The sequence below is a fragment of the Dromiciops gliroides genome, chromosome 3 (genome assembly GCF_019393635.1).
Source record: "Dromiciops gliroides isolate mDroGli1 chromosome 3, mDroGli1.pri, whole genome shotgun sequence".
NCBI lineage: Eukaryota > Metazoa > Chordata > Mammalia > Microbiotheria > Microbiotheriidae > Dromiciops > Dromiciops gliroides.
In genome coordinates, this window is record NC_057863.1 from 405,924,848 (window position 1) to 405,951,560 (window position 26,713).

At 37.5% G+C, this 26,713-nt stretch overlaps 2 protein-coding genes across 5 annotated transcripts in view; one reads left to right on the forward strand and one right to left on the reverse strand.

Annotated features, from left to right (window-relative positions):
• Positions 1-2,903: 2,903 nt before the first annotated feature.
• Positions 2,904-19,396, reverse strand: MAIP1 (matrix AAA peptidase interacting protein 1). 4 transcript variants are annotated; one of them, XR_006355671.1, is made up of 7 exons: positions 18,822-19,396; positions 16,004-16,075; positions 14,874-15,000; positions 7,695-7,842; positions 5,600-5,954; positions 4,301-4,344; positions 2,904-3,108 (listed from the first exon to the last, which is right to left on the reverse strand). XR_006355671.1 is itself a non-coding variant. In XM_043995680.1 (5 exons), the coding sequence occupies exons 1-5, from the start codon at positions 19,311-19,313 to the stop codon at positions 5,876-5,878; spliced, it is 918 nt and encodes a 305-aa protein (XP_043851615.1). In that variant the 5' UTR covers positions 19,314-19,396; the 3' UTR covers positions 4,777-5,875. The 4 variants fall into 4 exon arrangements, 1 of the variants encoding a protein (XP_043851615.1); XR_006355670.1 differs by lacking the exon at positions 2,904-3,108 and having other exon boundaries at positions 3,120-4,344; XR_006355672.1 differs by lacking the exons at positions 2,904-3,108; positions 16,004-16,075 and having other exon boundaries at positions 3,120-4,344; positions 18,822-19,393.
• Positions 19,397-19,616: 220 nt separating this feature from the next.
• The window catches only part of TYW5 (tRNA-yW synthesizing protein 5), a 28,450-nt gene continuing 21,353 nt past the window's right edge, over positions 19,617-26,713 (forward strand). The window contains exons 1-2 of the mRNA XM_043995679.1: positions 19,617-19,723; positions 25,640-25,794. Of these exons, the coding sequence (XP_043851614.1) occupies positions 19,649-19,723; positions 25,640-25,794 (230 nt within the window). The 5' untranslated portion in view covers positions 19,617-19,648. The remainder of the gene's footprint in view (positions 19,724-25,639; positions 25,795-26,713) is intronic.

Below are 26,713 nucleotides of genomic sequence, written 5' to 3' on the forward strand. Positions count from 1 at the left end.
ACAAAATGAGTCTTCCTGACTCCAGGCCTGGCACTTATCCACTGCATCACCTATGTGAGAAAAAAAATTATTAATAATGAAGTTCTTGGGGGGACCCAGATCAGTTTCAGTTCCTCTCTCCCCCTCACCCCAGAAAGTTGAGCCCTGGCCTGGGATAAGCCCAGTTGAACAAAAGAAATGGAGATTCTTTTGTCTGGCTCATTTAAGGAATTAAACTACACCTAGATAATGGATTTTGCCTTGAGCAATTTAGGGGAGAATCTTTTTGCACACTTCCCCCAATGCCATTTGTACAGTTCATTTTAATTTGAACCCCCCTCAGGTGATGTCAACCAATGGAATTGAATGATGCTAATCAATTAGCTTTGATCAATGGTATAATGACCCAACTCTATCAAGAGAGGATAAAAAGCCTTGACCACAGGAGGGTCACCATCTTGGTGTGCTTGGACCCGCTCCCTTGGCACAGAATGCTGTGGCTTGGTGCCCACTCTCCCTCTTAGGACAGCATAGGTATTGTAGGGCTTCTGAACTCTCCTTGAGACCACATGTGATCCCTCTGAGAGACAGCATGGATCTTTTGGGCTTTCCTCCTGCTTGTGCTAACTGCCATGAGGTCAATACTTTACTAATATATATTAACTAATGAATGATTACTGCCAAATAGGTACAATAGTCATTAATATAGTAGTAGAAATAATTTTAGAAAGCACAGTCTAGCACAATAATTAAAAAAAACACACCTAGCTATCCCTGCATAATACCTTCCCCCAATAATATGAAATTTCCCAATATTATTTCTCATCAATAAAGCCAGCCAGGATCAAGCTGATTAAGTTAATGTTAATGTAGGACTTTGCAAGGGCAATGGTAACAGAACTGAGTCTGGAAAAGAGAAAGCAGTTAGAGCATGCTGATATTGTCAAGTCATTCTTCTCAAATATAATACAATAGTCTAAATATAAGCTATTCTCTTCAAATCTGCCTTGTATAAAACTTGACTGCAGCCTATAATTGGTTGTTTTTCAGGGTATGCCTATATATTTCTTTCTTTCAAAACAATCTCATACTGGAAATACAATCTACAGTAAAGGATAAGCTATATATTTGGACCAATATGGTATGAAGCTAGATATTCATTTCTATTTAACTCAATTCTGAAATAATTACAGGTTTCAAGTTGTAGTAATATTAAATTTTAGAGGAGTGTAGTAATATTAAGTTTTAGAGAATGTTTCAATTTTTGTTTTATTATATGTTTCATGTATAACAACTAAGATTCTGAATTCCCTTAGACATGTTTTTGAGAACTCTCACTGTTTGATTTGATTATTGATAAAGCTATTTTAAAGTTGTGTTAAGCTCAATTTTGTAGGAAATTTTCTTGGCTGATTAACAGCATCCACACATCAACTCCTGAAAAGATTTCCATTCCAGGACTACACCCAGAGGACATCCCAAGAATCATCTAAGACTTTCAAAGACTTAAATGGACATTTCCCTGTTTTTCTTTTCCACATTGTATACACTGTTTATAATGTCCACTTACTAAAGGGGAGTGCCGCCTTTAGCCTTTGTCAATACGTCCTTCAATTTCTTTTTCTCTCTTTTCATTCCCTTTATTTAGTCAGTCATAAATAAGCATCTGTAATGTTACTGCTTCATGTGAGGAAACTTGAAGCACAGGGGGGACTGTAACAATTGTAGTGACGCCACCTGCTGGAATTACTATAGGAAAGCTCTGCCATGAGAAGGCATCTGAGGGAAAGCCATGTGGTCAGTTCCTTGGTGTCAGGAAGTGACATTTGCTCATGGGTCCTGTCTGTCAAAGCTATCAGCTAATTAGCTTGGAGCTATGTGTGTGGGGAAAGGATGTTTCCAGTTTCCACAGGAGGCTTGTGGGATGAAGAAGGGGTGGTTCACTCTCTTTTCTCAGGACTCTTGTGGAGAGTGAAAAAAAAATGCAGGCTCCCTGAGACAGATAGATGTAGGCATCTAGGCCTCTTTCTCTCTCTTCACCAAATTCTTATTCTCCTTAATAAATGCTTAAAAGTCTAAACTCTTGGGGCAGCTAGGTGGTACAGTGGATAGAGCACCAGCCCTGGAGTCAGGAGTACCTGAGTTCAAATCTGGCCTCAGACACTTAACACTTACTAGCTGTGTGACCCTGGGCAAGTCACTTAACCCCAATTGCCTCACTTAAAAAAAAGTCTAAACTCTTGCTAAAGCTTATAATTTATTGGTGACCACTCATTAGATATTTTTAGACAGACTAGCTAGAATTTTAGCAACTTTACAAAGTTAAATTACTTTAAAAAGGGGAAAGACGATGAAAGTCGATATTGACAACCTCATATTTATGTGTATACAAAACAAATTATATCCCTAGTTCTTAGTTTGATTTAGTTTTCTTGCAATCCTCATTGATTTTTCTTTATATACTATACTATAATACACATATTTACAGTGGTGGCTAAGACACCCTATATCTCCACCTCCTAAGATCTAAGGTAACTTCAAGACAAGTCTAAATAATCTATTTTCACCTCCACCCTCCCCTCCAAAAAAGTTACTGGAACTAGAGACACACTTTAGGATTGTCTCTCCCTTATTATACTCAAAATTACACAACAACAACAACAAAAAAAAGGAAAAGAAAGAAAAGCAAAGGAAAAGGTCACAACATTTTCCTTATGAGAATGGGTAAAACCACCACAGCTAGCCACTGGACAGCAAATCCTTGATTCACCCTGTCTTAGGCCAGCGTACAACATGACTCCTGTTTCAAAAAAAAACCCAACAGGTGGCCTATGGGCAATATACCTGATTTTTAAAATTTCAAATAGCAGAAATTTTTTGTCATGTAGACCTAAAAGTCTAGAAGAATTGATATGAAGCCTTTTTTTTTTTTAATTAATAAGGATTTGTATAAAGCTTGGGTTTACAGAGCATTTTCCTCACAACACCCCTGTGAGGTAGGTAATACAAATACTGTTGCTTCTTCAGGGTGATCTCTTGTGTACCAATGATGTGGGCTTTTCCTCTATTGGTGTCTTCACCCATCAAACACCCTCTCATCCTAAGCAATTCTGATCTATGTTGAGGATCCTAAAGAAAGCAGCAGAGGGCTTCTTCTAAGTTTATTGTTTTTTAAATGTGACAGTATTATCCCCATTTTTACAGATAAGGAAACTGATTCTCAGAGAGATTAAGTGATTTGCTTGCTCTCAATAACAATGACTGCAAATCCAAGCTCCCTAATTCTTAGACTCTTGCTCTTTTCACTGTCATAATGCTTCTCAAAAGGAATAGGATGAGCAGGGAGGATTTAGGGAATATAGAGGAAAGGGAAGCATCCTGAAAAGCATACTGGAGTATAATAGCTCTTATTGATTTTCTGCTTTCTAATTTCTACAGCACTGAGACTGCTAGTTTGGCACTTAGTTAAATACTGTCTTAAATGGCTTACTTATAATTTTGTGTTAGCCTCATCTCTCTAAACCAGACCATGCTATAGTTACGCTTCATTTAATGCTTTCAATTAATTCCACAAGAATATGTTAGGTAGTGAAACAATGTGACAACTGAAGTCATTTATAACTATGAAATTTCTTTAAGGCACCAATTTATTAGGTTTAAAACTAGCTGACCATGCAACAAATTTTTAGCAAGATATTTCTGGTCTTTATATGTTATGCAAGTAAAAAAAAAAGTTTGTAAACTGACCCTGGCCTAAAACATCATTCAAACACACACTGGCATCAAATCTTATCAATGGTTTTGTAGTTTTTCATTTATTTTTTTTATATGGACACCAACTGATTACCATGCTTTATATTTCTGGGGAATGCAACCAAGAAGAAGCTTCAGATAAAACCAAAATTTCCATTTGCTTTCTTTTTTTATTTAAAAAGTGTTATGATAATTTCAAATATATAAGCATGTCATTTTGAGAGTTTGAGTATTTTCCTGCATAGAAAACAACAGTAAAGTCCATGCAAGAAGAAAATTTTTCCAGGTTTTTTTTTTTACTTGATTTAAAAAAGGCAATAAAAACATGCTATATATAAAGAAAAATATGTCATTATATTACTCTAAGTATTGGAATTCAACAGCTGCTAGTCTGGAAAAGATAACCAGGGAAAACACAGTAGACACAATTGAGTGCTACTCACCACCAAGTTGAGAATTTGGTTTTAATTATCACAGGGGCTAAGTTGCTTTGAATGGTGCCTACCACATTACATACAAACAGCCACTTAAAAGTTCCTCAAAATGGGATAAAACTTGGAATTCTTACTTTTCTATTGACAGCTTTATTTCATCCATGTAGCACAAAATATCCTGGGAAAAATACGAAAGACAAATCGATCAAATATTTATGAAACTAACAAAGGAATCTTAAGTAAGAAAGCTAAGAAAGCAATTGGTACAGGGAGTGGTGGCACACACCTGTAGTCCCTGCTACTGGGGGAAGCTGGAAATCTGATTTGCAGTGAGGTAAAGCCAACTGGTGGTCCACACTAAGCCTAACACCAATACCATGAACTCCAAAGGTGCTGCTGGCCCAGGTTTGAAAGTGAAGAAGTGGGGCAGCTAGGTGGTGAAGTGGATAAACCACCAGCCCTGGATTCAGGAGGATCCGAGTTCAAATTTGACCTCAGACACTTGACACTTACTAGCTGTATGACCCTGGGCAATTCATTTAGCCCTCATTGCCCTGCAAAAAAATCCAACCCCTGTCCCCCGCCCCTCCCCCCCAAAAAAACCTCTTTAAATAAAAAAATACTTTTATGGGGAAAAAAAAAAGCGAAGAAGTGAATGCAGTGGGATGAGGCTCATGAGAAAGCCTTCATTTCCAGCCTGAGATAAGGTCACCAAATCTTAAAAAAAGGAGCAGAGACAAGGGAAGAGGGGAAGGGGGGAATGGGCAAGGAGAAGGGTGGGTAGGGAAAGAGAAAGAAACAGAGACAGAGAGAGACAGAGAGAGAAACTGGCAATGTTGGAAAAGGGCCCCGAACTGATATGACCTGCATTTTGCTTGGAGACAGTCTGCTATTGCTAAAAAGCTGACAATCCTTCTGGCTCCAGGCCAATGTCATTTTGCAAAAAAAAAAAAAATACTGAACTGAGTATCACAAACTCTGGGTTCCTGTTTTGGGCTTGCCATTAATTTGCCATGAAACCTTGGACAAGTCACTTAAGTTCCCTGGGTATTCATTTTATCTGCAGAATGAGGGTTTTCAATTACTTTCTAAGGTCCATTCCAATGTTAAAATTTTAATGATTTAATAAGGTTTAGGAGTTGGTGAACTCACTCCAAATTTTAAAATTGTTTGTGCAATTCTTTTTCTGAGAAGTGAGTGGCATTCAGGTATATATGTATCTTCCCTTGGCAACCACTATAATATCAATAACCAACTCAGTTGGTTCAAAGTTATAATTTGTATGCCTTTCTCAGCAAAACTAGCCTTTTCAAGAGATAAATTTCAATTATGGCTTTTATAAAAACCCTTACATTGCACCTGATTAAATACTATAAGTGAGTTAAGCACCAAATATTTTAAGTCTTTAGGGTTTTATAATCCCTCTATATTACCTCTTTTAAAGGGTAGTGAAATCCATGCCTGATGGCATATGCGTAGTGATCATTTACAACATCAAAAAGGTTTTTTAAAAAAGTATTTTATATAAGGTGGTGAAGATCTGAAAAAAAATTTTATTGTGTCACACCAAGATACTGTAAATATTTCAAAGTAATACAAAATTAATCCACAGTAGATTATGTGGAGATTGAGTGATCCAAAAAGTTCTATTTTTAGTTTGTCACAGCAGCTCAAAAGTCCAAATGCTGATTTTTCCATGAGAAAGATGATTATTCTAATAATTTTGAATGTTCAACCCTTGCAATTGTCCAGTCAGGTTTCACTCCTTGTGTAAACTCTCTCTGAAATCTAAAAGAAAAGATAGCATAATGAAATCATAATAAAACAAATCCATATAAAACTTGGATAATTATATAATTTATAATTATCTTACACTTTTAAAACAATGGATAATTATCAAACATCTGTCTAATGTTAAATATAAACCAAAACAAGGAACCTCCACCTCAGCAAAATATTTAATTTACCAAATCACCAACCAAATATATAATCATATAACTCAAGAGTACGTTCAAACTTTCAATGTGTATTTTCTGGTGGCTAGACAAATTGAAATTAAGATATTTCATTATTTAACATGCCTCAGAATAACACGATAAAAGCAATTTCTTAATTTCATATTTATGCAAGTAGTGTTCAGATATAACAACATATAGCAGACATAGATGTTTTAGAAATCTGACAGTTAACAGTTCATGTAAAGTTAGTGGCTCTTCCTACTCAATCAACTAAAATTTTAATTCTTTTTTCCTTATTCCTTTATCTGTACATAGGCAGGCATTTCATCATATGCAGTTTAGGTTTATTAAAGGCATTTTAAGTGTTATAGTGGAAGAATTTAATTTTTGCACTTTTAAGTCATTCTCATAAAATAAAATCAGCTATTATCTTAGATCAATGGTCTCCAAACTTTTTTGATCATGTACCCCCTTTTCAGTAAAAGCACATAGCTCCAATGTGTGCATTTACTTATTTATAACTTACATACATTTACTACTATTCTAATCATTAAGTACATTATAAAATACACAAAAAGAACCCTTAGAAATTAAAGGATGAGATAATACTTGATCTTAGGGAGCCAATAGAGTTTAATGAGAGGGAGGAACACATAGAGAGATCTATGCTTTAGGGAAATCATTTTGGCAGCTGGGTAGAAGGTGTGATAGGAAGAGTTTTAAGGCAGGAAGATCAATTAAGAAGTTTTGAATAGCCCAGGCAAGAGGTGATGAAGCTTGAACTGAGGGGGTTGGGGATGTTTATATGAATAGAGAGGAGACAGATACAAGAAATGCTATTTAAAATGTCTTTTGGTAACTGCAAAGAAAGTAAACTTCAAAGAAACAGAAATGGAGAAAATAAATGCTTTTAAAAATTGTCAACAAGCTAGTTGTTGAAAAGGGAATGAGAAAATGAACTTTTCTCCCTTCTTTGCCAGAGGGGAGCTGTAGATGTAGGACATGAATATACTGTCAGATGTGGTTTATGTGTTGGTTGGTATTGCTCAATTGTTTTTCCTCCCTCTTTCTCTTTTATTCTTTGTTATGAGGGATGATATAGATAAAATTAAGGCAAAAACAAATTAAGGTCAATAATAACTTTCTTACCTCTGGAAACATCAAAATGCCTTTTCCTTCACCGGCCATTTTTGAGTGTGCTTTAGAAGTTTTTTTTGTTTTGTTTTGTTTGTTTTTTTTTAAAGCAAAGCTAGTCTTGATGATAAGTGACACATTTTGATAACTATGAATTGTGGCATTGACATTTTAAGATCAATTCATCTAGGAACCCAGTATCATTCTCTTTAAGTAGTTCACTGTCCACTTGTCACTTGACTAAATTTCAGCCCCATCCTTAGAATTTCTGAAAGCAAACCTCAGTTCTTCAGCTAGTATTTCCTTTTTCTTGGATCCTTTTACAAATTACTTGCAAAATTTCATGTTTTTTTCATTTTGAAAATATCATCTAGATTTTACTCCTTGGCACCAAAAACTCTCAAAAGAAAGAGGAAATAAAACTCAGGAGACTTACTCATAGTTTGCACTAAGAAGTTGTTTAGTTTCTACATTCTGATCCCCTAGGTGAACTTGGAATATTTTGGTTCCACTTAATGTCTCATCAGGGAGTTTGGCACTGGTTAGATACCAAAAGCACATCAGGATGTGAACAAATTTTCTTCCTTTAGGGAAAAAACAAAAAGACATCAAATACACAATATTCAATAAGCTAAACATCCAAGATATTACAAGTTATCATCAGTATTTATAGTATATTTGTTTTTGGTGAATATATTATATAGCTAAGGTATATAAGAAACAAACCAGTGAAGAACAGTTAAAATATAATTCTAATATATTCTGAAAATATAATTCTAATAAATATTCCGTAACAACCATCATACCATTTTTCTAAAATTAAATTAAAGCTACCTCTCCAGATTATCATAATTATTCTAGACCAGAGACAAGGGTAAATATAAAGTTTCTGTCAACAAGATTACTGTAGAAGAAATTTAAATATGAAAATGTGCCCCAAATTGACAAATAAGCTAGCTTATTTTGCTGCACCTAATAAACAATGAGTATAGCACATTAATTAAAATTAGCAGGGTAAAACTGGGAACATCCATGATGAAAATATTATTTGCTTAATGTACTTCAGCAGGTACACCAACATGACAAATATACAACTGCAAAGTGAGAGAGAGAGAGAGAGAGAGAGAGAGAGAGAGTGTGTGTGTGTGTGTGTGTGTGTGGGTGTGGGTGTAGGGGCTGGCAATTAATAAATTCAGAAGAGTTCCTTATTCTTGCTAGCCTCCTGAATTTGTGATGTGTATAGAAATAGTACCACAGACAAGGTCATATATAGGAAAAGGAAGTAGAATTTTTATACAATGGCAAGTCAAGAAGTACACTAAAAAAAAATGAATTAACCTGGTTGTAGAGAAAAAACATTTAAAGAATCTCAAAAATCAATCTTACTCCTAAAGCCAACAGAAACTGTGTGGTAGTCCTCCTGTGAAAAGTAGGATGAAGCAAAAAAAGAAAAAAAAAGTAGGATGAAATAAATATAAAATCATCATGATCATGCAAGATGGAATGTTGTTTCATTTCTATATTCTGATCTACCAGCTGAATCTGGAATATTTTTGTTCCACTTAAGAGTTTCATCAGGGAGACTAAAATGGTTGTTTCTATGGAAAGTACCTCTGGAATGTTTCTATTCACATCAGAAGCCAACTTATGAGAACAAAATAATACTTCAGATTATCTTAAAAATCACCTTTACTAATCTAATAACCTTATGTATCAGACATGCAAATTACTAAGTTTTTACTACAAATCATTACAAAGTTTTTGCAACCACATTCTCAATTTATTCTACATGAATTACTAAAACCATGTAATTTAACATTTAATTCAATGAATTCGATGTAATTAAACATTCAAAAAGGAGCACTAGAGGAGAAAAGGAATAAAAAGAACAGTTTATTTTGGGTTACAAAGCAGGGCAGTTTATTTAAATTCAAACTGGTTTATCATCTGACTTCTTATAGGTCTGCTTTTCAACTTGAAAATATAGTACAGTAACTCATTTTCATAACTAAACTGGAAAAAAATCCTGGACTCAGAATTATCAGACCTGTGTTCAAGTTTTGCCTCTACTAATTATTAATTGGACAAATCACTTATCCCCTCTGGACCTCGGTTTCCTCATATGAAAAATGGGAATGATAGAAGCAGCATGTAATACTTGACAGTGCTGAATATGGAGTAAGAAAGAACTTGGCTTAAATCTTGCCTTGGACACTAGTTGTGATCACTGGCAAATCATTTGTGCCTTGTAATCTCTTTGTGCCTCAATTTCCTGATCTGTAAAATGGGGATAATCGTTATCTTTCAAAGGGCTATTGTGCTGTTCAAATGGCACAATGTTTGTAAAGTGCTATGCAATCGGTAAAGAAATACATAAACATAAGTTTATAATTACCAGAGTTGTTTTAAAGGAAATATTTTATAACTAAATAAATGAGACTATTATTATCTAAAATTAGGGAATGTGGCATTGTTCATAAATATTTGTCAGCAATACAACTAAACAAAATTAAAAATAATTATAAAAAGAAAATCTTTCTAAAATGTATTATATACTTTTCTTCCTTCTTAAAACAGTTATAAATTAGAGGAGCATAGAAGGAATACCTACCTGATATCTGGATAGGGGAAGAATTTATGACCAGACAAGACACAGAGAGGTTCACAGGAGGTAAAGTAGACAATTGTGATTATATAAAATTATTAATTTTTTTTTTGCATAAACAAAACCAATGTATCTAAAATTAGAAAAACAAACTGGGGGAAAATCTTTGTAACAAATTTCTCTGATAAAGGTCCTATTTTTTAAAAGATTATATAGGGAACATATAAGATGAAGAACCATTCCCTCATTTATAAATGGTCAAAGGACATAAAGAAGCAGTTTTCAGAGGAAGAAATCTCAATTATCAATGTTATTCGATTGTGTCTGACTCTTCATGGCTCCATTTGGGGTTTTCTTGGCAAAGATACGGGATGGTTTGCCATTTCCATCTCCAGACAATTTTATAGATGAGAAACTGAAGCAAACAGCATTAAGCGACTTGCCCGGGGTCACACAGCTATTAAGTGTTTCAGATTTGAACTCAGGAAGATGAGTTTTCCTTACTCCAGACCTGGCACTCTATCCACTGTACTACCTATCTGCCCAATTATCAACAGTCAAATGAAAAAATGGTCTAAATCACCAATAGAGAAATGAATATTAAGAAAATATCTGAAGTACTACTTCATATTTATCAGACTGGTTAAGATGACAAAAAAGGAAAAATAACATTTTAGAGGAGTTGTGGGAAAATGGGTGCATTAAAATATAATGTTCATGGAGCTGTGAACTGGTCCAGCCACTCTGGAAATTTGGAACTATGTCTAAAAAGCTATTGAACTGTGTGCATACCCTTTGATCCAGCAACACTTCTACTAAGTCTATACTCCAAAGAAAAAAGAAAAGGATCCATGATCCATATATACAAAAAATATTTATAGAACCTCTTTTTTTATGGTGGCAAAGAATTAGAAATTGAGGAGGCACCCATCAACTGGCAAAAAATAGCTGAACAGGGGGCAGCTGGGTGGCCCAGTGGATAGAGCATCGGCCCTGGAGTCAGGAGGACCTGAGTTCAAATCCAGCCTCAGACGCTTAACACTTACTGGCTGTGTGACGCTGGGCAAGTCACTTAACCCCAATTGCCTCACCGCCCCCCCCCCCCAAATAGCTGAACAAGTTATGGTATATAAATAGGATAGAAAACTATTGTGCTATAAGAAATGATGAAGGAGATGGTTTCAGAGAAAACCTGGGATGACTTGTATGAAAAGTGATCAGAACCAGAAGAACAATATATAAGATAATCATATTGTAAAGACAAAAATCCTGAAAGACTCAGGAACTCTGATCAACACAATAATCAACCACAATTCCAGAGGTCTCATGACATGCTACCCACCTCCAGATAAAGAGGTAACAGAATCAAAGTGAACATTAAGGAATATGTTGCTGTTGGGATTTTTTTGGAATAAGATTAATGCAGGAATTTGTTTTGCTTGACTCTACATTTTGCAATGGGTTTTATTTTTCTTGCTTTCTCAATGTAGTGGAAGGGGAGGTGGGAAGGAGGAAATTCAGAACTGAAAACAAAATAAAACTGAAATTTTAGAAAAAGAAAATCAGGGACATCTACAAGTAATTTCTGATAATAAAATACCCTTTTTACTATCCACAAAAAACCCTCCAGCAGATAACATATAAGATAACCATCTTTTCTAAATAATCATCATTAACATCCATGATTATCCTGTGCTTTAATACAGCAATATCCTCAGGGTATCATTGAGCTGTTTGTCCCTATATGAAATGCTTCATATTGTTATGCCTTTCAAGCTGTGTTGCAAGGGGTTTTATTTTTGAATCTTCCTTAGTTGTAAGAGTATCAGCATTCTTTCCTTTAACAATACTGATATTCTTTCTAATTTCACAAATATGTTTATTAGAATTGATTGCAAGATAATAGTTAATGGACTTTCAATTCAGTTAGAAATTTAAGCTTCTAGCAAATGCAAAGCACTCTACAGGGTGCTGGCAATACAAAAACAACAACAAAACAGATAGTAAGCCAGTTTAACTAGAAATTAGAATTCCCAAGGGGAATTGCCTGAAATAAAGCTGGAAAGGTAGACTGGAATCAGACCTGGAAGGACTTTTCTTTCTTTTTTAATAATAAGCATATTTGTTTAAAGTTTTGAGTTCCAAATTTTATCCCTCCTTCCTTACCACTCCCCACCACAGTATATAAAAATTACCATATTAGTCATTTTATACAAGAAAACTTGAAGAAAAAAAAAGAAATTAAGTGAAAAATAGCATGCTTTAGTCTGCATTCAATCAATATCAGTTCTTTCTTTGGAGGTGGATAGTAGGTTTCATCATTAGTCCTTTGGGATTGTCTTGGATCCTTCTATTGTTGAGATAGTTGTCATTCACAGTTCTTCATCAAACAATATTGCTGTCTCTGTGTACAATGTTCTCTTGGTTCTGCTCACTTCACTATACATCCTCCTTGTCATTTCTTATAGCACAATAATATTCCATCACCATTATATACCACAGCTTGTTCAGCCATTCTCCAATTGATGGGAATTCCTTTGATTTTCAATTCTTAGCCATCACAAAAAGAGCTGCCATAAATATTTGTGTACAAATAGGTCTTTTTCTTTTTTTGGAGATGTCTCTGGCATATAAACCTAGCAGTGGTATTGCTGGATCAAAGGGTATGCACAGTTCTATAGCCCTTTGGGCATAGGTCCAAACTGTTCTCCAGAATGGCTGGATCCATTCACACCTGGGAGGATTTTAAAAACCAGCTTAAGGAGTTTTTGTTTTATCCAAAAAAAAATGGTGAGTCATTAAAAGTTTTTGAGTGGGGGGAATGACAAAGTCAAACTTGTGGCTTAGGAAAATTATGTTGGCAGCTGTGTGTGTAGGATAGGTTGAACAGAGGAAGAATTGGCATGAAAAAGGCCAATTAAAGAGGCAATTACAGTATTCTGGATGAGCAGTGACGAGGGCCTGAACTAAAGTAACTGCAGTGTGAGTACAGATAGGAGACACATTTAAGAGATGACGTAGATACAATGAAAAATTCTGGCAATTGATTGGTTTAGTACAGTGAGTTAGAGAAAAAAGACAACAGTGTTCTGAGATTGTGACCTGGGTGATTGGGGGTAACGATGGGAATGGTGTTAACTTCACTAGGTAAGGTATGTCTCCATCAGGGTGAAGGTGAATTGTATTTTGGACATGATTAGTCTAATATGAGTGATATACCCAAAGAAATGTACAAGTTGGTAATACTTAAGTGGCTTTTAGGAGAGAGATCACAGTTGGATATACAGATTTAGGAGTCACCCTCGTAGACTTAAAACAATATTATCTGCAGATAAGATAACTAAGGGTAAAAGTATAAAGAGAAAAGGGTGCACAGAAGGGGTCCCTGGCAGAACCTCATAGAAAGAGGGCAAAAAAGTTCATGATGATTCAACCAAGATAACTAAGAAGGAATAGTTAGACATAAAGAAAATCTGAGGAGCACAACATTATGAAGCCAAATGATGAAAGAATTGCTTGGAGAGGGGTTTAAAAAAAAAAACGTCAAAAGCACTTGGTCCTATGTCAGGCCTACAGTTCAAGGCTCCCTCCAGTCCTTTTGATATTGGTCTGGTGTCTCAGGCTTCAGAAGGGGTAGGCCTTTCCCAGAGGTCTCAATCATTATGTTCCAGGAAAACATAAAATAATGGACTTAAGCTAAGTGTCTGATTGCTTATAAGACAAGAGAATGGACTTTATTATTTTGGGATTTTGTGACATCTATTTCAGATGACTAGAAGCCTCACTGGTTTATTTCCACAATCGTGATGATGTCTGGATGACTGAGGTTGCTATAAATTATATCTTTAGATAAGTGGGATGTTTTGTACTGCTTATTTCCTTTTTAGGCACTTATTAATTTGAATGGTTTCCTTATAATTAAAGTGGTCACTTAAAAAAAGCTTTTTAACACTGGAGTACATTATTCAAATTCATATGTTCAGGTTAAAAAGAATAGCATAGAAGATAAAAACAATTCCATCAAGTTAATTTAAAAATTTGTCTTTTTAGGCTTCAAAGAGACACCAAAGGTCAATATGAGGCAGAACATCAAAAGTCCAAAGTCGGAATACTGAAATTTAGTTTAGAATTGGAATTTCATTAAAAGATGATAGAAATAAATCATATTTTCACAGAGAACTACATAATTAGCCAATTGAATAAAAGGGATAAACTATAAAAAAGTTGATAAAGAAGTTGTAAAAACCTCACCACTAAATGGTGGTGCACTTGATGTGTAAAATGAGATGGACATCTTCAGATGGGGCCACAGTAATGATTTGTTTTGCTTGACTATACTAATGGTCTAAGGAAGGCCTTCCATCTGGAAGTGATAGAGAAGAAAAAATAAGTGAAGAGAATATTAACATAACCTTAAAAATATGAAAAAATAGAAGTTATAAAGTGGCAACAAATTAGGCAATTTGCTAGTACTATGGTTAAATTTAATATCCTCTAAAAAAAAGTTCACATCAACAGACGTTTATAGTGTCATATACAATATTCTTTATTTGTTGTGTATTAAAATGCCCATATTGTTTGTTAAATTCGTAATAAAAAATAAAACTTTACCACTTGAGTAAACCAGACAGAGTAAGTGATACTATTCATTAGTCCTTGGCTGATACAACGTACTTTTCTTTTTTCTCTTCCTTTCCCCTACATCTAAACTCAGCTCTACTCAGCTAGAGACTTAAAACTAAACTCGTATTTACTGCCTCGAATCTCCAGTTATGAATCATTAATATGGTGAACTCAAAAAAGAGAAGGCCACACATCTCAAGTTGATGCTTTCATCAGCCTGAGATGTAATACAGATCTATTATTTCAGTACTATTAGTTCCTATAACATCAAAGAGACACAAGAAAGCTATTCAAAAGCAATGTAGATAATAATTTTGGAATTATCTGCCTAACTGTTAATTCGTCTTTGTCACTTTGAATAATTCAGATATAAATGTCAACTCATACCTTTATCATCATAGTAAATGGAGATGTCACCTGTTGCAGTGTACACAATTTCATCTAATTCAGCAGCAAGTGCAGTCTTATGGTTGTCAGGCAGTGAAGCAACTTTTTCCTTCAATACTTGAAGTACCTGGGTTTGGAAGAATTAAGACAAGAGCTTTACTGAGTTCACCAATTTAAATGTTATTTCAATGACTAAATACTTTCTCATTTCTAAGTTTTATTGCTGTATTTGGCAATCCTCATGGGAGTAGACTGGCAAGGTGCTAAATAAATACTCAGGCAGATCATTTTTGACCAAAAGCTATAATGAGCTGTTTAAACATGTCAGTTTACTTTCAATTATGTTACAAGTTAGCGACCTTCATCTTTTTTTTTTTAATATGTTGCAAAGAAGCAACCTCAAAGATGTTATCAAAAGAGATGGAGGTGAGCCAGTCATGTAATCAAGAGTGAAGAATAATATATACACTGCCTGTGTATTCCACTAGTACCTAGGCAATATTCAGAGATCTCAGGGAGCCACCCCAATATGCTGTGGATGAAACTCTTGTGGAAGATTTATGGGAAGATATTGAGAAGAGCTGCTTGGGATGAGAGGGTATGGATGATTTGTGAAATTTATTAATGGTAGAAGGAAGCGCATTGATAAGATCATAGATCCACCAAACTACCTTAATCTTACATGTGTTAAAAAGTCAGAGTTCACTATTTTGACACTTCTAAAAATAATAACTAGCATTTATATATTGCTTTAAGGTTTGCAAAGCACTTTACTTATGTTCTCTTACTTGATCCTCAAAATGATCCCATAAGGAAGGTACTATGATTATCTACATTTTGCAGGTAAGGAAACTGAGGACAGGAGAAGTGACTTGACTAAGGTCACACAACTAGTGCTAAGGTAGACATGAATGGTCTTTCTAACTGGAGGTTTAGCACTCTATCCCACCACCACTACCTACCTGCCAGTATACATAAGTAGTAGGTATTTATTGGCTGATAAAATGCACAGCATTCTTTATGAGTGTTTAAAAAGAATATTTTGTTATACTTCAAATATAAAAAATGAGTAGCTTAACAGAAGATCAATGTATTCTTTTTCTTTTTAAAGAAGGGAATGATTATTTTACCTCCTTGGTGACAAGCTCTTCCAGAAGATCAAATTTACACTGAGAAAGCAGCTTAGATACATGAGCAAAAGCCTTTATTAGAAAAGAAAAAACAAATTAGATATTTCATAATGGCATGAAAAGAGGCTTTTCCTCTTATGCACAAGTATAAACAATACACTGTGTAGAAGTGTAACATGAGATTTTATAGGAGTTGGATTAAAAGTATGCTAAGTAAGTCAGATGTGGCTCTCTCAAAGTTTTACTCAGAATGAAAAATAGGGGCTGAGGAAAGTCATTAGTGGTATTCCCACTTGAAAAGGATTTGAATTGGTAGTGAGACTTTCACACTGAATGAGAGATCTGGAAAAGAGATCATCTAGTCTTCCCTCCACATTTGCCAAGGGTTTGTCCATTTCCATATGGTCTAGTGGGGAGGAAAAGGAATAAACTGTTATTTAGGATCTACTACGTTCCAGGCACTGTGCTAAATGGTTTCCAGATATCTCATTTGACCCTCCCAATAACCTCTGGGGTAGATTTTATTATTATCCTCATTTTAGAGTTGAGGAAACTGGGGCAAACAGGTTAAAGGACTAACCCAGGATCACACAACTAGTGTCTCAGACCATCTATGAACTCAGATCTTCCTGACAACAGGCCCTGCACTCAATCCACTGTACCACTTAAGATGCCTCTGTGTGTGTGTGTGTGTGTGTGTGTATGTATAAAAATATATGTAAATATAAATTATATGTATAAGGTATAGTACATAATATACAATATATTTCAGTATTCATTCCACCATGTATAATGCACCCTACTTGTGAGTGTGAGTTGCCATAGACCCCAAGTTGCAAAGCAGTTGTTGATCAGGACTGATGAAGAATTTTTTTTTTTAATCTGGAGTTTCTTACACCAATAAAACCACAAGTTTGGGCCATTTTTTTTTCAAGGGGTAATTTTTCATGTATGCGTCTCATTTTCCTAGATCAACTATAAGCTTCCTGAAGGAAGGATACTTTTTTGTGTCCTAGCACAATACAACATATATTCTAGATGTTCAACTTAATTCCTAAATATGGAAATATTTGTTTTATATGATCCTCATATACATTTTTCAAGAAGATGGCAGAATCACACTGTCTTGACTATAACACAATTTTGTCAAAAATAGCTTGGTATAATAGTTAGGACACTTGCTAGGAAGATAGGAAAATTGGAGTTTTCTTCCAGTAGTGTTACTAGCTAGCTAGCTTCAACCTCAAGCCATAGTTTCTTCACAAGAAAAAGAGGAAAGGTGTTAACCAGATGACTTCCATAGTTTTTTCTACCTCTAAAATTCTATTACTCAGTGCAAAAAACCTTCACACACACCATCTTATTTAAATACCACAAGTATCCTCTGGTTTATGGAAGTCAGGCATTATTATTTCCACTTTCCAGATTGAGAAACAGACATGAAGGTTTACAAGACCTCCCCAAGGGTTATACAACAAGAGTGACTAGAACCTGTTCTCAAGTCTCAGTATTTTCTATTAGCTTTTGCTAAGAGAAGTCTGTTAGCAACACCATTATGTAATAACATCAGTATCATTTGTTTCTCTTTCTTCCTTTACCAGTTATCTGAATATCTTTTGTCTTTAATCAGCTTCCATGCCTCCTGAATGTCAGAGGCTAACCCGTAGCATTAAGAATCATTCTTTGGCCCAGCCAGGGTTAAAAAGATATGGTTCTTCTGATATTCAAAAGATTTATAATAAGATATATCTCATCCATACCAAACTGGAAGGTCAAAGGAATGAGTATGGCCACAAAAATTGTAAATTTCAGGACTGGAATTTGAAACTAGGTCCTCTTTTGAAAAATCAAGCTATTGTATTCTATGATCACTCAGGTATCTTTCAGCTATAGCTATAATTTATGTGTTACATCTGTTGCATATACATATATGACACACATATATTACATATTTATTCATCTGCATGTTTTGTCTCCTGTTTTAACTCATAAGCACTTCAAAGGCAAAGGCTGTTTTGCCTTTTTCTTTTTAATTCCTAGAACTTAGCACAGAAGCAGGACAGTGCTTAATACTTACTGACTTAAGATAGACAAAAACCAACCTTTTGAATAGACAGTTACAGCATGACAGATGACCAAATCACTTATTTACTGTTTCAATAATACGAAGGATTAACTTATGTTAACACCTTAATTATACTATAGCTACTACAAAGAAGACTGACGATTCTTAAGTTTAAATGTTCTGATGTTAGTCTGTTTGGTTGATCTGCTCACTCAAGAATAAGGCAACGAATGATGAGCAAAACAAGTAATACTTAACGAAGTCAACTCTCCTAAAGCCACAAGGCACATTTATGGTATGACAGACATTACCATGGTATGACCGGTGATAAAGCAGGAGAGGGAGGACAAACAGAAACAGTCCCTGAAATAGTGAATAACGTTTACAAAAGTTTCATCTGGTCCCCAAACCAGGTGGCTCCCATTAATGAGTACTAAGTGGGATCGCAGAATTCGTAGTGGGAGGGGTTCTCATAGATCTGTTCAATTCCTTCATCATACAAATGAGCAAACTGATGCTGGCTGTATAAAGCTGTGATTCGCCCCAAATCACGATCACACCAGGTAAGTAGTAAGTAGGAGAGAAAAATCTGGATCCAAGTGCTCCAATTATAAATCCAACGTGAAATTCTGGCACTGACAGGAGATGGGGTTGACCAGAGGTCACCTCTCCGCTCCCCCAGACCCTCCACAGACTCTGGGACGTTGGTTGCACAAGAGGAGGCAGACCCAAAGGAGGGAGAAAGGGACAAACCTGTTTCGCTCCCTCGGTGAACTCGGCGATGCTGAACTCCTGGTCGAAATAGGCCCAGATGAGGAAGGCGTAGACCCGGGTGCGCAGCCACACGATGGGGTTGAACAGTCCCAGGTACATCACCCGGGTCTGCTGGCGGGGTGGCGGCGGCTGCGGTGGCGGCTCCTCCGTGCTGCTGTAACTCCGCTCGGGAGGCGGGGAGCAGGGGCCGGGACCCGGGAGAGCGAAGGCGGCGGAAGCAGCGGCTGCGGGGCGCTGGGCAGGGCCTCCGAGGAAGAGGCGGCGGCGGCTGAGGCGGGGGGCCGTCGCTGCCAAGGCCCAGCCGGCCCCGGGAGCAGCCCTGGAGCTGAGGCTGAGGCTGAGGCGGCATCGGCAGCAGTGGCCGTGGAAAGGCTGCAACGCCTCCGGGGGTCCGAGCCGGGCCAGGCGGACGGCTCTGCCGGTCAGCAGCCGGGCGATCAAGGAGCGGGGCAGCTGAATGGCCAGCGCCATCTTGGCGGCCTTTCACCTCCACCCGACCGGTGCAACCGTGAGAGCGGGCCGGGTGGGAAACTCGCCAGCGTTAAGCCTGGTCTGTCGCTTTTGCTTCCGGGGAGATCCGGCCATTCACAACCTTGGCTCCCGGCAGCGGTTGTGGCGGAGGAGGTGACAGAACGTCTTTTTCAATTCAGCCATCGCCAGCCGTCGACACCCCTCTCTAGACTGACCGACACGCGGACCTTCTCTCTTACTAATCATGTTTCTGGGCGGATTTGACGGACAGGAAATGGTCAAAGCCGGAAGTGAAGTGAGGAGGCATCTGGGAACCCGGCATTTACTCGGGTGCCATGGCGAAGCGCATCCCAGTACCTCAGCGCGAGGGTGTCACGCGCGACGAGTTTCTACAGCACATTTATCCGCAGGTGAGACTGCCAGCTTTGCGCGTCCGGCGCAGGAAGGAGCCGCTGACTTTATTTCTCCAAGCCCTGCCAGGGCTCCGGCATTGCCGATGGGAGAAAGATACCGGTAGCTTGAGTGACTCCAGGAGTTTCTTACGGCGACTCTGTTAATGAACTAATTATGAAATTATTTTTCCGTCGAAGAAGTAGTCTCGTATTCTAGGTGTAATGCCGATCGAGCGCCAGACTGTGTGGATCGAGTGCTAGATAGCTTCGAATGGAACTTACTGGCTGGGCCAGGCACTTCACCTCCCCGCGCCTCATTTCTCTTATTTGTAAGACGGGAAATAAAATACCACCTACCTTACTGGGTTGTCGTGAAGCTAAAGTGAGCTAATCCGTGTGAAGTGCTTTGTAGACCATAACGGGCTGTAGGAGTGTCGGGTCTCCACCCCTTAGTCTCCTGGCCTGAAGCTCGCGGCTGCCCTGGCTCCCCCTGGTGGCCGGGAGGGCGCGCTGCAGCCCTCTCGCTTTGCTGTCCGCGCTCTCCTGCCCTGAGCCTGTTCCACCCTGTAGAGCTCATCTCTCTTTGGCTCCATTGGACCTCTGAGGGCTTGTGAAGTTCTTTCTGGTTCTATCTGTGTTGCTCTTGCTACAGCTATGGATTTGGAGTCGGGAAGGCTCGAGTTCAAATCCTGCCTCTTACACTTCATAGCTGTGTGACCCTGGGCAAGTCGGCCTCAGTTTCCTTAGCTGTAAAATGGGAAAAAAAATAGACCTTAACTCACAGGGTGGTGGTGAGGTTAAAATGAAATATTTCTAAAGCACTTTGTCGACCTAGCTGCTACTATTATATGACGCTCAGTTTCTGTATCTCATGTAGTAAGGGAACTCAGCTTTTATTGCTCAGGTAGGAATAGTTGGGGCAGGTATGTGACCCACTGGGGTTGAGCCTCAGATGCTTGCTAGCTGTGTGACCCTAGACAAGTCACTTAACCCTGTTTCCCTCTTCCTCATCTGTAAAATGAACTGGAGAAGGACATGGCAAACCACTCCGGCATCTTTGTCAAGAACACTCCTCAAAAATGGGGTCACAAAGAACTTTAAAGGACTGAAAAGGAATTGTTGATCCTCTTGTCTTCCCCACTTTCATGTTGCCTTCCCTGTGAAATTACTTTTCATTTACTCTGTTAGTATCTTGTAAATTGTTTCCCAGATTAGAAAATGAGTTTCTTATAAGCAAGAATCAGTGTTCTTTTTATTCCTAAGGATTAATGCAGGGCCTGCCACATAGTAAAGATAATTAAATGCTTGTAGATTGACATCTTCAGGACCTATGTGCTTATTTAAGTTAAAGTAGTACATGTACTCACATCAGTCAGTAAGCATTTATTAAGTACTTAGTGTGCTACCAGCTATTGCACCAAGCCTTGGGGATACAAAGAAAAAAAATGAAACAATCCTTGCCCATATATTCTATAATTAGGGAAACAACATATACACATATGATAAATAAAAAATAAATAAAAGGTAGTTTTGGGAAGGGGAGCCCTAGTAGCCAGGGGTACCAGGAAAAACTTTATGAAGGAGTTAGCACTTAAATCTTGGAGGAAACTAGGGATTTTGAGAGACTAAGGGGAGGGAGCGCTTTCCAAGACTGGGAGCAACCAGTGCAAAGACAAGGAGATAAATCATGAAGTATTTTGTAAGTGGCTAATATAACTAGATCACCAAATGCCAAGGGAAGAGTATATGTAAGAAGACTGGAAAAGCAAGAAGAGACTGATTTGTGAAGAGCTTTAAATGTCAAAAAGTTTATATTATTCTAAGGCAATAAGAAGTCCCTGGAGTTTATAGAGTTGGGGGAAAGGCAATTGGGAGTGACATGACCAGACCTACACTTTAGGAAAATCATTTTGATAGCTCTGTTGAGGATGAATTGGAGAAGGGAGAGGTCTGAAGCAAGGAATACAGTTAGGAGACTTTACCATAGAAATGGCTGTATAAGTGGAAAGGTTAGGAATTATGGTGATAGAAGGGGGAAGCTAGCCAGCAAAGTATATATCAGGCCTGTTATTAAGAAGATTAATCTTCCTGAGTTCAAATCTGCTGACTCTTACTATCTATGTGATCCTGAGCAAGTCATTTAACCCTGTTTGCCTCACTTCCTCATCTATTAAAAAAATGAGCTGGAGAAGGAAATAGCCAAGAAAACCCCAAATGGGGTAACAGAGAGTCAGCCATGACTGGACAACAAATGTAGATTGAAACAAGATTTGGCAACTGATTGGATATGTCAGGGTGAGTGAGACTGAGGAAGAGGTGAGGATGATACTGAAATATCAGACCTGAGTGATTCAAGAGGTACTAATGTGGGGAGTTTCTAGTAGGGGATGTTAGAAAAATAAAGCCATAGTTAGAACAGGCATAGAGGAATGTCACAAAAATCCAGAGAGAAAAAAGTGTTGAGGAGGAGAGGGTGGTCAAAAGGAAAGGGAATAACCATTTATATACTGCCTACTATGTGCCAGGCATTATACTAAGTACTTTACAAATATCTCATGTGAGCATCATAACAACCCCCTGCAAGGTAGATAGGTGCTGTTATTATCCCCATTTACAATTGGGGAAACTGAAGCAAAAAGGGTAAATAACTTGCCCAGGATCACACAGCTAATAGGTGTGTGAGGTCAGATTTTAATTCAGATCCTCCTGACTCCAGACCTTGTGCTCTGTCCACTTCACCACCAGCTGCTTAGGTGCCTGGTCGGTAGTGTCAGATGCAGCAAGTAGGTCAAGAAAGATGAAAACTGAGAAAAGTCCCATCAGATCTGTCAATTAAGAGATTGTTGGGTCAAAACTAGAAAAGGAGGAAAGTGGAGACAGCAGGATTATGACCTTAGAAAATACTGAGCGGTGGAGATATTTGAGGTCTCAATGAAAGCAAATATTGTGTTTAGGGGAAATGAGGCATATGGGGAGGTGAAATCATGGGAAGCTATGGTTAGAAACAGCTAATTAAATAAATAAAACATTTACTTACCATCCCTACACATATCAGAGCTAGAGTCATGGAGTTGGTCATGAGATTTAAGGAAGCTGAGGAATTGAGAGATTTGAGAATATGAGGGAGCATCAGTGTGGTGCTTATTATATAGGCAGGAGTTCAGGAGTAGATGAAAATATTGAATAAGGTGGTACTTGAGAAATGAGGGAGAATGACCGGGAGGGTTATCGAACTATAACTACTGTGATTTGTACTTTTTTATTTAATGTATTTCAAAGGAAGAGAAGTTGTTGAGTGATACAGGTAAAGGTAAGTAAAGTGGTAGTGGGATGCCCTTAAAGACCAGTGTGTCTAGGGGAGTGAGAGCAGGTAGAGCCAATACTGGAGAAGATGGCTGGGGGTACACTGTTCCAGGGGGAAGCCAGGTCTCAATGAGGTTGGCACCTGGATGGAATATGAGCGAAAAAGTCTACTGCTAAAGGGACTTGGTTCATTTTAGAACATTGGCGGGGTTGAGAGGATGAGGATAAGAGAATGGGGTTTTGAATAGTTTGGTCCAGGAAACAGGAGAAGCCGTAGGGAAGGAGTGGGTGACAGATGAATGGCAAACTCCCAGATTCACAGCCACAGATGTCACGGGTTTGTCACCAATCTGCTGTTGCAGATGATCTAGAGCTTGTGGGGGAGGGCTGTAGTGGTGCAGGGTAATATGTTCCCTTTCCCAGCATCTCCACTGGAAGAGAATTTGAGTCCTGCAGAATGCCCTACATATTTAGGCAGAAGATGACTGTTATTTGATGATACTTAAAATACTCTAGGGAAGTAAAAATGGCAGAAGTATAAAAGATGAATATTTCATTCTTCATAAGGCATAGGACTTATGATCAAGGTGAAAAGGCTATCCTTAGAAAAATCCTGTGATGCTGTTGTTGGAGCTTTGTTTTTCTACCTTAATTAAAATCCTAGTGTTCTGCTATTCACCCTTTGCTTGTGACTTCTCTTGCATCACTCATTATTTCTAGTACTCTCCTTGTAGCCTTCACGATCTGTCCTCATCTTACTTTTACTCTTCTCTTCCATTCATCTTTCTCTTTGCCCTGTGGCTTCTATTTAGCTAGCCTACCCTTCTTGACCTCTATTTCAGCTGATGAGACAAGATTGGACATGGGGCTTAGAGAACTTTGACACCTTTTGGACCAGTTTATCCTAATTAACTTTTAAGTCATATTAAAAAAAAAAGTCTAGATGATGTCTCCTGGATGGACAGATAATGGAATTATTTTAAGTCCTAAGAAATTTAAGAACTGACCTCAGGGTGTCCTTTAAGTCCCTACTAAAATCCCACCTTCTACAGGAATCCTTCTCCAAACCCTCTTAATTCTAGTGCTTTCCTTCTGTTAATTATCTCCTATTTATCTTACCTATAGCTTGTTTTGCATATATTTGTTTACATGTCTCCGATATTGGATTATAAGCTTCTCAAGGGAAGTGATTGTCTTTTGCCTCTTTTTGTATCTTGGCACAGTGCCTGGCAAATAGCAGGCACTTAATGTTTATTGATTGATAGTGCCCAACTAACTATACTTAAAGTTATCAGAAGAGGACCAAATTCCTCCTCTAACGGTAGAGAGAAGCAGCACTGTTTGTTGGCTAGAGTACTGAATCTGGTGAACTGGCTTTAAATCTCCATCTGTGACAGCTATTAGCTGTGTGGTCTTAGGTGTGTCACAACATTTCTGAGACTCAGCTGCCTCATTTCTAAAGGAGAAACAATAATACCTGTACAATGGCTTTCTCACAGGTTGTCATGAGGCAAACATCATGAGATTGTATCAAAATACTTTGCAAACTTTAAAGTGTTATATAACCATCAACTATTAGTTCTGAGGTACATTTCCCTTCTCCCCCCCCACCCACCCATGCAGTGAGGGTTAAGTGACTTGCCCAGGGTCACACAGCTAGTAAATGTCAAGTGTCTAAGGCCGGATTTGAACTCAGGTCCTCCTGAATCCAGGGTCAGTGCTTTATCTACTGCACTACCTAGCTGCCCCTGGTACATTCTATTTTGAATAAAAAGTCTTGCTCAAACTTAAGAGTTATAAAGTTAATAAGATTTAAATCTGGACAGGATCTTGGAAATCATCTAATAGAGCACCTTCCTTTTAAGAGTAAGAAACTGAAACCCAGAGAGAGGCATCTACCTGTTGAGCAGGAAATAGAATGTAGGTCTTCTAACTCCAAGTATAGTACTCTTGCCATAGGACCATTGCATGTACTTAGAATAGTTGTTGATTTTATTAAAATGCTATCCTTGTACTTCAAAAAAAGAATATGGGTCATAGTTGCACTTTTCCCTTGAGTTAAATAAAGGCAGCCTACTGGAAGGCAGTGTAGTAGTTCAGAGCTCAGCACTACCAACATTTGATGTGTGTTTTTCAGCAAGGCACTTAACTTGTCTGAGGCTCAGTTTCCTCTTCCATAAAACAAATATATAATGTACTACTATCCTCTTGGATTATTCTAAAAGTGCTTTGGAAAAGTTATAGCCAATCTGACATAATCGACTGCTACCACACAAGCACAAGATATTAGAAGAAATGACACAGGATAAACAAGGTTACAAATGGGTGATTGGACAAATGATGTTATAGTGAAATAGTAATGGAATTTCCCAATGGGATGGTAGAGTCTCTGCTTTTAGGGCAATATTATGTGGTGTAGGCCTATAAACTAAAACACTAAAAGAGAGGTGTTGTTATTACTCAATAAAGTATAAAATTTATTTTATATGCCATTGATAATACAAATGATTTTTAAATATCCTGTTTTGTCACTGACAATATAATTAAATAATTTTAAATATCCTGTTTTGGTTTAGTGATAGTAAATTGCAATACAATTATTCATCATTATTTTATTTTGATAACCAACAGAGAAAGCCAGTAGTGCTGAAAGGAATTGATCTTGGGACATGTACTACCAAATGGACAGTGGATTACATCAGCCAAGTAGGAGGAACTAAAGAAGTGAAAATTCATGTTTCTGCAGTTCCACAGATGGACTTCATCAGTAAGAACTTTGTATATAGGTATTCACTTCCAGGGTTTACTGTGGGGATACAAATAACTTTGTCAAAATGTTCTAAGTATTTTTGTGCTTTTTTGGGTAGGTCTATTTTGATTATCACTCGTGTTATTGATCTTTTCAGGTCAAGGCTTTAAAAACATCTAGATTTATGCCATATAAAGATTGTTTTTTTTAAAAATTGAAATAATTTTTCCATAGATTACCCTTTAATTTTCTTTCAAGGGAGTTATCAGGATCAGAGAATTGAAATGTACCTTGTAAAAAGTTCTTTCTTCTACTTAAAGACTATGTACATTTAAACCTGGGCATGTAGTAGGTACTCAGTTCTTATTGATTAACTTTAGCCAGTTGAGAATATCTTGTAAAGCAAATTTCACTTTTCTCCAATCTATTGTTTTTTTTTTAATCTGTATTGACAGTTGAAAAATAACTTCTCATACTTAAGTCCTTCATAGTGCTATTTAGTAGCAAGATTATATATTCAGAACTGGAAAGAACCTTAGAGATTATCTAGTTCAGCACTTTTCATTTTACATTGATTAAAGTAATAACTGACTTTTTTATACCACTTTAAGGGGTTTTTGGGGGTTTTTTTGCGGAGCAATGGGGGTTAAGTGACTTACTCAGGGTCACACAGCTAGTAAGTGTCATACCACTTTAAGTTTTGAACAGTGTTTTACATGATCTAATTTGAAGTTCACAATAACCCTAAGAAATGGGTTGTGCTAATATATTTTTTTTTCCAGGGCAGTGGGGGTTAAGTGACTTGCCCAAGGTCACACAGCTAGTAAGTGTCAAGTGTCTGAGGCCGGATTTGAACTCAGGTCCTCCTGAATCCAGGGCCAGTGCTCTATCCACTGTGCCACCTAGCTGCCCGGTTGTGCTAATATTTTAAAGTTGAGGAAAATGAGGCTCAGAAA

Bases quoted from the DNA above. Each gene is read 5' to 3' on its own strand.
- MAIP1 (XM_043995680.1), bottom strand. From the start codon at position 19,313: ATGGCGCTGGCCATTCAGCTGCCCCGCTCCTTGATCGCCCGGCTGCTG. The intron at 16,076-18,821 runs GTTTGTCCCTTT...TTTCTAATAAAG, and splicing joins TCACCGAGGGAGCGAAACAG to GCTTTTGCTCATGTATCTAA. The intron at 15,001-16,003 runs GTAAAATAATCA...TTCCAAACCCAG, and splicing joins AAGAGCTTGTCACCAAGGAG to GTACTTCAAGTATTGAAGGA.